Consider the following 11,703-nt stretch of genomic DNA (forward strand, 5'->3'; position numbering starts at 1 on the left):
GCAACAACATTACAGTCCCTCACACTTGCGAGACGTGTGCACGATCAGCAGGTATGGTTAATATTCATACAGTTTGACGTGCTCACATGTTGGCCGGTGTGTAACCTCACCAGATCAGCTCGTGTCACTGCAGTACCATTCAGAAATGTATACAGAGTCATACCCTCATATGCCTTTGAATTAGGCTTGTAGGCAATCTTTGTGCTTTCAACTTCTGACTTTGAATGTAAGAATTTTAGTTTTTACTTTCTTTTGTTTTTTAGTGTGCAGTGGGAACAACAGGGCAGAAGTCAATCTCCAGAGTGATTGAGTATTTGGAACACTGCTAGGTATCTACATTGACAAACTTAATAATGCTGGATAAACTCCTTCTACAAAAGGAACAAGTCATGTTTAAGAGTCCATCAAGATGCACTGAGCGCAATTTTCTGTGCGACTTACATTGAAACGGCAAGCGGGACTCCCTTTTAGCCGTCTTTTTGAGCTCGAGTTTGCCACTTCAACCAGGTTGCAGCCGAAGATGCAGGATTTGAAATCTAAGGGCCAGAAGTAGTTATATAGATGAATAAAACCATGACTGTTTTACTCATCACAGCATTGGAGTTCTGTGCAGAGTGAAATTGTTTTTTTTATTTATTTCCTCTGGATAAGTTCGATGATGGCCAGTTAAAAGAAAGAAATGTAAACTTGCAAAGATTAATTTGCTGCTGATCGTGCAACTGCTGTTTTACTGTGGAAGTACTGCATCACATGCCAGCCAGGTACAATGCCATCTCAACTGGTGTGAGTCCAAACAATGCTTGAGAGTTATTTCTGGACAGAAGGCTGCTTTTTCCTTTTTTTTTTTTTTTTTTTTTTTTTTTTTTTTTTTTCCAGTTTTTGCTTTGTGATAGGCTTTCAATGCTTCCAAAATGTTAAGAGTTATGTAAAACTTTTTAAGGATACTGTTAACAGATATTGTTCCTTGGCTATTTTGCTTACTCTTTTGTACTAGATGCTTCCAATCATAACACTTTGTTCCAGAAATGTATTTTCTGTATATATCCACTTTAACCCCCTCCTGCACCCCATTTATTCTTAATTTAAGATTTATTGGATACCTTTAAAGCAGTTCTGTTGTCAAATTTTTAAAGCTGTGCAGCACCAAATGTTATAGTAGGCGGCCAGAAGGCAAAGGTAGGCTGAATGGAGTGTGCCAGAGCGCTAGTCAGGATATACTATTGTCCCAAGCTCAGAAGTACAAAATGGACACAGTCTGGATCTATTTTTCTATTTTCAGTTGGTCCATCTCAGGTGTCATCTTGGACTAATGTAAATGAAAAGGCATGTGCCCTTACTTTACTTTCAGGGAGCATTTTTTTCCTTGTTCCTCTGTACCAGCCACAATAACCTGCAAAGCTTTGCGTGTCAAGGAAAAAAAATGCCTTCAGCCGCGCAAAAGGGTCTCTAACCCAATTTTCAGACTCTTAAACGTTGTGCTGAAATGCACAAGTTTGTCGCACCTTTCAGTTATGTCTTAAACTTTTTGCCAACAGGCGAAAAGAACAGGCACTCTATAACACGAAACGTCACCACTTGCAAAGGTCCCTGCACGCTCAGAGCAAGAGAGTTTTTGATAACTTGAGGTGTGAGGATCATGTATGCGAGGTTAAACATTGAGAAGAACTTAGATCTTGGATGAATGTTCTGCTGTTGTTGTAGACTGTGTATGCATAACGAATGACTCCCAATCTCTGCTGGGGTACAGCTGCCCATTACAGGAGGACTTTGTAATGAGGAGCACTTAAGCCATATAGTTAACAGCCAAACTGCAACTCTGCCTTTTGTCTAAAAAAAAAAAAAAAAAAAATAAAAAGTCAATTAAGGTAGTGAAGCAATGTAGTTCAAGTGTATAAAATTCATTTTTGGTTGCGTTTCTTAGCAATATTTATGTGAAAAATGTTAATATGATATATTGATTTTGAGACTATTTGTAGAATCCACAAATATTGCACTCTTGCCCATGATTGTACTCTTTACAGAAAAAAAAGAGTAAATGGAGGATGTAGGTTTCTCATACTTTTGGAGATGCAAGAAGGCAAGTCTAAATTTCCAAAGAGCGGCTTTGTATACATGTTGGAATTTCCCCCACATTTTATTTAAAAGGAATGACTTGGTCCATTTGTACATAAACAGGTCTAGACTGAGTTTCGGCTTATTCCAAAGCCATGGCCTAATTCACACAATTCTGAGAAACCTTACCTTTAAAATTTTTCAACCATGGAAAGGATGGTGAAACCTATTTCTTTGTGGTCACTTTTTTATTTATTCTCCGTATTCGAAACGTCATTGGGGTTATTTTTCCCGCCACAGTCTTAAATTCTGATGGAATTAGTATGATAATTAAGAAAACGTTGCACATATTGCTATTGACCTGTCTTATTAGCATTTCTTTAGTTTGCTATAGTGCTTTTCCAGGTGTCTTTTCATCATGAACATGAATATTTGACTTTTCTCTGAAAAAAGCAGCTGCTCCGGTAACGGCTTATCATTGTAGTATTAAAATACATTGTCAGATCTCCTGATATATTGAGGGAAATTGCTGCCTACTGTATTTTTCAGACTATAGGACGCGTCTTACTATAAGAGTTTAGACTGCAGAAAATGAAGGAAAAACCTTTTTCCTTCCAGTTTAAAATTTTGTAAAGCAGTTGATGAGTCAACGCTTGTTTTAATGCATTAGTCTACAATAGAGGTGCAACAGATTTGTGTTCAATGCACATGCTACAGAGAAACGCTGACATATTGCTTTACAGCTAGCTGGCATATTATGTACACTCTGCAGCGTGCATGCACACAGCTTTGGTAGATCACCATACACGCGCTCTCACACCTCTGCTGCAGATGTACCCTCTGCAGCGCCCACACAGCTTTGGTACATGACCATACACACTCGCACACCTCTGCTGCAGCACACACTCTGTGTATACACAATCAGATCTTTAAGTTCCTTCCAGCAATGCCCTTGGCTAGTCAAGATCTGTGGCATCCTTGCATCTTTAGTGTTATGCAGGTTCAGGTAGCTTTCTCTCCTGCCCTGCACCAATCAGACTGATTAGCTTCGGGTTGAAGGAAAGCTAACTGTATTGCAGCAAAGTTCTTTTAATCGGGAAGGACGCTGTGTTAGCCTTCTCCTTCATCAACTTCATCATAGGAAGCTGCCTCCAGACTTGAGTGTCACACATTTTTTTTTTTTTTTAAAGTGCATCTTACCGTCCAAATAATACGGTATTCCTCCTATAGTATTGGGACCTACAACGAAGATTCTAACTTGGCCAACTTTGATAAAAGATGTTGTAAAGCATCTTTTTTTTAAGCTTTTTTTTTTTTTTCTTATCGCAGCATAAAATACGATAAGACCTCTTTTTCCAGATCACATCATAAAGTTGTACACTAGGGTCTATTTTACGGGACCAACTTACAGGCATTTTGGACGTCCGAAATGGGCATTAAATTCCATTATAAATGATTGCTTAGCTTATCCTTGGGGTATGCCTATAATAAGGGAAGGATTAGGAAATACACATTGATCAGCAAAATAAAGCAGCACCTTTATTGTTCATCATGAGTGATTGGGCAGATTAATATGGCTCAGTTCTGTTCTTTCAAAATTTAGGCAATCAAAAAATAATCCTGAGAACTCTCTAAGAGATCTCCAGTCTCTGACGGCAGACCACCAAATGAAGATTTCATGTAGTACACACGCAGATTATGGAATCCTGACGGTGGTGTACACACTGTCAGTCTTTCACTCTTTTCAGCGTAACTGGTTCTGGTGACCTCTAGAATGTGATTGGTCTAATTTTTGTCACGTGCAGACTAGCTTCTCTTCTTTCTACTCGGAGTTCCATTGAATGAAGTGTATGAGAGGTTCGTCGGTAAGTGATCACTGGTATGCAGAATGCATTCTTGCTGTCACATGAGGATCACACGAGCTGATAATAGTGGAATCTTGACAGTGTGCAGTTTACACACACTCAAGGTTTGTCAATCTGCACTTCAGCCTGGAAATCTCACTCATTCATATACACAAGGAAATAAGCCACAGTTGTATGAGTCTCAATTATGAAGTCCAACAAGAACTGAGCTTGTTGCTTAAAGCAACATCAAATCACATCTTTAATTTTTCCATAGCGGTTTACAAAATTAACACCGAGGTCCAGTTTGCCTAAAAAAAAAAAAGTTTTCTTTCTGGCATACATTTATCTACAAGCGATGTTCACCCTTTCTGTGTAAAATTGTGCGAAGTCAAGTTCATTTTCTGTTGTATTCCAGAAGATTCTGTCGCACTCTTTAATGGGTGCTATTTGGGTTTTTGCGTTTGTGACTCCAAAAACACTCCAGATCCCTTTGACAGAAGTGTGAACAAGAGCCTGAATATGGCAGTAAAGTTGCTCTTCGCTTACTCTGCGCAGCATGGCTTCTTTGGTGGATCTCCCTAGAGGGCACGGCATGACTTGGTGTATGAGGTTTTTTGCTGGTGTGTTCCTTTATTCTTCATTCATACTTGTCAATTTTGCTGTAGGCAAGTGAAAAATGCACACTTACATTTTTTCCTGAAGATATTGCAGCAGCTCTGCATTTAGATTACCCCTATTGCAGTTTGGTGAAATACCTCATTTGCTTGCATCAACTGGAATATCGACAGATTCGGTCTGGATTTGGGTGCCGACTCTTGGCTGAAATCCTGACAATCCTGAATATGTGTAGATGACCCTAATGGAGCTACTTTATAACAAAAGATGCAAAAACATAATCCTTTTTTATTTCCACAATTCATCCATGTTCACACGTTCAGTATTTGCGTTTCTTACATGAGTATTTGTAAGCCAAAAGCAATCAGAGGAAAAGTATAATAGAAACGTCACCACTTGTATATTTGTCACCTATTCCTGGTTTTGGCTTGCACATACTGACCCAAAGATGGATGGTTTACATTAATAATAGTCCATGTTCAAAATCCCATCCAATACTTTGTCTTTCTTTTAAATGGCATTTAGGGAAGGACTGAAAATTAAAATATGCAAGTATTTTTATTTTCTTATTTTGCTAAATATTCAAGATTTTGTAAACCAAAAATGAAAGGCAATTACTGGCTTTACCTATTCCCTGTACTGGAGCAACAGGGATTTGTTGGTCAGTCTTCAGGTTTTTTTTCTTAATTATTTTAGTCTTTGCCCTTTCTGAGCCTTTTCTAAACCCCTTTAACTTCTGCATTACTGTAGTTTCTGTGTTAGGTACAGTTACTTCCCTCTGGACCACTTGATTGATGCGGAGTTTCAGTACCAGTCTCAGCCCTTGGACATGTGTGGTGCTATTTCTGGAAAAAATAAGCCGACTTTCTTTTCTCTCAGACAATCTCATCAACCTTTATCCTTGAACGGAGGCACTCAAAGCAGAACAAAAAATTCAGTACAACTAATAATTCACTTGATATGCAATGCTGACTTTATTTTGTGGGTTTTTCACTGGACATTTGCCTCCTGTGTGAGAATGGTTTCATTCTTGGCAACATTGCAGCAGGTTCATTGTAGAGTCATGCCTGAATTAGAAAAAACATGGTTACTTTCAGGTCAGTTTTACACGTCCTGATATTACCGGTACCGGAATAACCGGTACCAGAAATATACGTGTCCGTGTGTGTACTACGTGTGGCAACAGCGTGCCTATGAGGACCACACGGACGGCCGCCGGGGAAGTAGCGCTACTGTAAGCCGTTGTTCCCCAGTGGCTGGTGCTGAAGCCGCTGTCATCCATTCTCCCCTGCTCTGCCACGATCAGTGCGAGCAGAGGAGAATGAATGAAAAACTGATCTGCTGTGACCTCAGTGACCTCATCACTTGTATTCTCAGACGGTCCTGTGTCAGAGCCTGAACTGCCATGACCTCATAACTTGCATTCTCCGATGGTCCTGAGATCACAGCACGTCAGTTTTTCATTCATTCATTCCCCTCTGCTCGCCGGTAGAGCAGGGGAGAATGGATGACAGCCACGTTCAGCACCTGCCACCGGCGACTAGCGGCTTACAGTAGCGCTACTTCCGTCCATGTACACAGAGGACAGTGTGCACTGTTCTCCGTGTGCGCATGTTTGACACGTTTTGCAACCAGTGTTTACGGATGAAAACACGCTGACATGTGCATAGACCCATTCTTTTGAATGGGTCTGTGTGTGTCAGTGTCTCCGGTACATGAGAAAACTGTCCTCGCACATACTGGAGACACTGACGTGTGAAACTGGCCTAAGAGAGAGCTTAATTCTGACAACTCGCTGTAGTTCTGCTCCATTCACTTCATACAACCCATGGCCACAGGTGGCGCTATTTCCTACAAGAAAAGCAGCCATGTAATCCGGGACCACCCCTGTATGTTATCACAAGCTATACAGAGACGAAGAGCCATTTTAATGCATGCAATACATGAATGTCTTTGGCATCAAATTTTATTTTATTCCTTAATCGAATTCTGAGTTATTCGACTGTAGGTTAAAAATCCTGTAACCTTTCACCATTTTTTTTCCTATTTTCATCTCTGTTGACTTCTCTTTTTTTTGGCTATTAATCACTTAAATGCTTGGCATGGTTGTTAGAGGAGTTTTAAACCTTTTTTGTTCATCGATGTAAGGACTTTTTTCTTTAACACATTCTGATTCAAACAAAACAAATTTTATTCTAAGCTATTAGTGTAGATGTTCACCTGACATGACAGAGGGCGCCCACTTATGTTAACCTGCGTAAGAAAAGGTTGAACTTGTCTTAAAGGGAATCCATCAACAGGATCTCACGCTCCAAACTGTTTATATGCACATGTAGCACTTTCAAAGACAAGACCATCAGTAGCTTTACATGGCAGATTAATTCCTCTGTTACTGAGAACACCAAGTTTAAATGAGGCTGAAGTGCTCTCAGTTTGTAGAAGCTTTTCGTATGCCTCTGTCACTCCAGTTCTATTCCCTGCCAAACACTGCCACCTGACGACCACTCCTCCATTGTAAGTCACACAGCAGAGGCAATGCTAGACCTGGAGTACAGCCAAAGTGATTGAGGCTTGGGAAGAGCTTTCACACAATGAAAGCACTTCAGCCTCATGTACATATCATTCAAATGCTGATTTTTACGTAATGGAGAAATGGGACCGGCAATGTATATATGTTGCTGGACTTGAAAGAGCTACGTCCGCATGTATATAGTTGGGGTGGAATCCTGCGGATGGATGCCTTTTAAGCAACAGCAGTAAATCTGTTCACTTTGTGTTTACTCAGTTGTTTATACTTTACATTTTTCTTCAAGTCGGGTCAGATGAGCGTAGGAAAATCTCTCAATTTTCACCAATAAAAAAAAAAAACTATTTTCATGTTCATATTCCTTCAATGTTAGTTTGGCATTCGTTTTATACAACAACATTTAAAAAAAAAATGCAAGACCAAATAGAGTTTCTTATTTTAACAATTGCAATATATCCTAAAGATCGGATGCCCTACAGACTATCGGTATGGGATCCTTTTTTTTTTTTTTTCTCTCATTTGACCATCCTTCTTCAAGACCATTGATCAGTATGCTGTGCATGTGCTAGCCGATTTTCCCATGGCGTACATAGAATACACTCGTCTGACCGAGCCCGAACTCTGAGGATGTGCTCTGGCACATTGGCTGATGCTAGCTGCAGTCTCTGATTTGAAGGTTTGAGCTGAGAACCATTTTGTTAATCGCCGAACTTTGGTTTGCTGAATATCCCCATGAAAGATTTTGCTTTAAGGGTAGTTAAAACCTTCTTTCAAGTTACGTTTGAAACAATTTTTTTTTCTTTTTGCCGGTGTATATATTTCTGTAAATACAAGCCATTGGAGACTAGAATGTTAGAGTACTTTTCTGAATCCAATCCTATTTTTATTTTATACAGTATTTCTCAGCTGTGATCTTTGGAGCAAAAGCCAATGGCAGGAAAATAAAATCAAGTTTGTACCAGTTTCATGAAGTATGTCTTTGGGTTTTTTTGTAAATAATTTTAACTCAAATAAAATTGCTACTTTCAGTACTTAATTTGTTGTCATTATTTTAACTCCTTACTTTCACAGCCTTATTTTTCAAGTCTTTCCTTTTACGTGAGTAAAAAATGTTTTTGTTTTACTCGTCTAAAGCCCCCGTTACACATAACGATGTCCCAACGATCCGACATGATGGGATCGCTGAGACATTGTTAGGCTGATCGCTGGTGAGCTGTCGCATAGACAGCCCCAGCGATCAGGATCAGCGACGCTGGTTTCTAATGTAAACATCGGGTATACAGGAGCCGCGGAAACCTTGGAAACCGGCAACAGGATGCATTTTGTGCGCCCGAGCGCACACTACAAAAAAAACGCATGCGCATACAAACCCATGTGTATGCGCACCCATGTTAAAGTATAGGGAAAAAACGCATGCTTTTTGCGCTAAAATCATAAAAAGTGGATACCCTCAAATGAAAGCTGTAAGTCTGTACTTCAACTGCATCTGAATTGTTTTGTTTAAAATTCATTGTGGTAATGTATAGAACCAAAATTAGAAAAATGTCTCTGTCCAAATATATATGGACCTAACTGTAAACATGTAATACCTTCAATATGTTATGGTGGTGGTATAACACATACATTTATATAAATACAATAATCCAAATGAAGAATTACATTGTTCAACAATGGAAAAAAAAGCAATCATTACAACTTGTAATTTATAATAAGTTCCATAATTAAGGAAAAAACAAGCCAGTATGTTATCACAGAAAATTGTATATGTACCTAATGTCAGGGGAGATCAAAATATTGTATAAAATACAGTGATGCAATCATTGAGATATCCCCAAAGAGGGGAAGAAACGAAAACATCCCTGAGGAGGAGAGAGGCAAAAAAAGAACACAAGGAAAGGTGTGGATATGTGTATGCACACACATATGGATAGATGCATGAGCATATACTGCATTCCGCTGCACATATACAGGTGCTTCTCACAATATTAGAATATCATCAAAAAGTAAATTTATTTCAGTTCTTCAATACAAAAAGTTAAACTGATATATAGAGTCATTACAAACAGAGTGATCTATTTCCAGTGTTTATTTCTGTTAATGATGATGATTACGGTTTACAGCCAATGAAAACCCAAAAGTCATTATCTCAGTAAACTAGAATAATTAACAAAAAACACCTGCAAAGACTCCTTAAGCATTTAAGGCCTGTTTCACACATCTGTTTGTCACCCAAGGGGAAAAAGAACTGGACTGTTGCTCAGTGGTCCAAGGTCTTGTTTTCAGATAAAAGTAAATTTTCCATTTCATTTGGAAATCAAGGTCCCAGAGTCTGGAGGAAGAGTGGAGAGGCGCACAATCCAAGCTGCTTGAGGTCTAGTGTGAAGTGTCCACAATCAGTGATGGTTTGGGGAGCCATGTCATCTGCTGGTGTAGGTCCACTGTGTTTTATCAAGACTAAAGTCAGCGCAGTCGTCTACCAGGAAATTTTAGAGCACTTCATGCTTCCCTCTGCCGACAAGCTTTTTGGAGATGGAAATTTAATTCTCCGGCAGGACTTGGTTTAAAAACAACAGTATCACTGTGCTTGATTGGCCAGCAAACTCGCCTGACCTTAACCTCATAGAGTGGGGGTATTGTCAAGAGGAAGATGAAAGACACCAGACCCAACAATGCAGACGATCTGAAGGCTGCTATCAAAGCAACCACCTGGGCTTCCATAACACCTCAGCAGTGCCACAGGCTGATCGCCTCCATGCCACACCGCATTGATGCAGTAATTGATGCAAAAGGAGCCCCGACCAAGTATTTAGTTAATTTACTGAACATACATTTCAGTAGGCCAACATTTCGCAATTTAAAATAATTTTTGCAAGTTGGTCTTATAAAGTATTCTAATTTATTGCGATAATGACTTTTGGGTTTGTGGCAAAGTGCAGATATGGAGCGACTGTCTCTTTTTCTGTACGTACTAACTGATGTTGTCTTGTCCGGGCACAGCGTGTAATCTGTGAGGAAGGAAGAGATGTACTGCAGGTGCGCATAAACCAAGCGGTGCCAGAAAATAAGCAATCAGAGGCAAAATTTGGGCAAAACCAGATGGAGCCCCAGCCTCCATCGGTTCCAAAACCAGTGGAGTCAAAGGTGCAGGGTGTCAGTTATCACATGCAGTTATCACTCGTGGGATTTTTGCCTGCTGGGAGGTGCAATTCACTGTATTTTCAGCACTGTGTAAAAGCAGCGCTGAGGATTAAGGCCATTTTCAGTCGCGTTAGAAGGCGTATCGACGATCATTAAAGGGTTAAGTGCAACGCAATGGAAATTCATAAGTCACTCAATGCTGGAAACTGCACGCTTTAGGCTACTTTCACACTTGCTTTTTTTGTGCACACAAACGCATGAAAAAAACGCATCATGCGTTTGTGCGTTTTTTTGCGGGTTTTGGTGTGTTTTTTTAAAAAAACGCATGTTTTTTTGTGCATACGTGCGCATTACAATGCGCACGTATGCGCACCCATAGACTTTAATGGGTGTTTTGCTGTAAAAAAAAACGCATTGCGTGCGCATGCGTTTTTGGGGGCAAGTCGGACGCACAAAAAATGCAACAGGATGCCCGAGCGCACACTGCAAAAAAAGCATGCATACAAACGCGTACAAACGCATGTGTATGCGCACCCATGTTAAAGTATAGGGGAAAAAACGCATGCATTTTTTTGCGCTAAAAAAAGCGCAAAAAGATGCAAGTGTGAAACCAGCCTTAGAGCAGTGTTTCCCAAACGCCAGTCATCATGGCTTCTCACCAGATTATCTTTTCAAGATTTCTGTAGTATTGCTGTAACATCTTCTCTTAGCCATAATTTGTTTTTTCAACACTGATTATGGCCCTGAAAATAAATTACATTTATTGATTATATACAGTTGCTTCCTGAATAAAAAACATCCTCCATACTGCTCCCCTGAATACAAATATGTACACACCAATAATATACAATCAGCCAAGCACTGTTCAAAATATAAAATGATAAACCAGAGATGCGCTCCCCATTTACTATAATTAGTCATTTGTCCACCACTCGATAAATAAAAATTAGTCACATTGACTCCCCCCCCCCCCCCCAATTCGTTACAAATTCTTGTGCTATTTACTCTTTTTCCCCAAACAATTCATTTAAAATTCAAATCCTGTGTCTTCAACTTCAACAAATACATTATATGTCCCTTTCCATTGCTTCTCTTGCCACAAATAACAAGTTCCTGGCCTATGTTCTCTCCCACACCCAATTCATTACAAATTGCTCGCCTTCTCTCCCACTCCACATATCATTAAGAGTCTATGTCCTGCTTCCTTTCTAGCTACATTTGATTGCAAGTTACTATCTTGTGTCCTCTTAGTCACCTCTCCATTTAATTAAAAAGTCTTGTTCTGTATCTTTCCTCCTACCCCCTATTCAGTACATGTCCATATCCTGTGTCCTTTGACCCCCCCATTAATTTGAAATCCATGTCATGTGTCCTCTCCCCCGCTCATCAATTCATTACCAGTCTCTCTCCTGTGTCCTCTTTCCTCAGTTCATTGTATGTCTTTGTGTCCTCTCTTCTACCCCTCTGCTTCATTATAGGTCCCTGAAAAAATGCTTCCTGTCCAGCTCTCTACTACTAATCAGG

The 11,703-nt window shown here is 39.8% G+C and overlaps 1 protein-coding gene across 3 annotated transcripts in view; it reads left to right on the plus strand.

Annotated features, from left to right (window-relative positions):
- WAPL (WAPL cohesin release factor) overlaps positions 1-8,077 on the plus strand; it is a 129,046-nt gene extending 120,969 nt beyond the window's left edge. For all 3 annotated transcript variants that reach the window (XM_073574873.1, XM_073574872.1, XM_073574871.1), the window contains one exon: positions 264-8,077. In XM_073574873.1, coding sequence (XP_073430974.1) covers positions 264-329 — 66 coding nt within the window. In that variant the 3' untranslated portion in view covers positions 330-8,077. The remainder of the gene's footprint in view (positions 1-263) is intronic.
- The last annotated feature ends 3,626 nt before the right edge of the window (positions 8,078-11,703 follow it).

This window comes from Dendrobates tinctorius, unplaced genomic scaffold (genome assembly GCF_039654945.1).
Source record: "Dendrobates tinctorius isolate UK_male_01 unplaced genomic scaffold, ASM3965494v1 ptg000040l, whole genome shotgun sequence".
Lineage (NCBI taxonomy): Eukaryota > Metazoa > Chordata > Amphibia > Anura > Dendrobatidae > Dendrobates > Dendrobates tinctorius.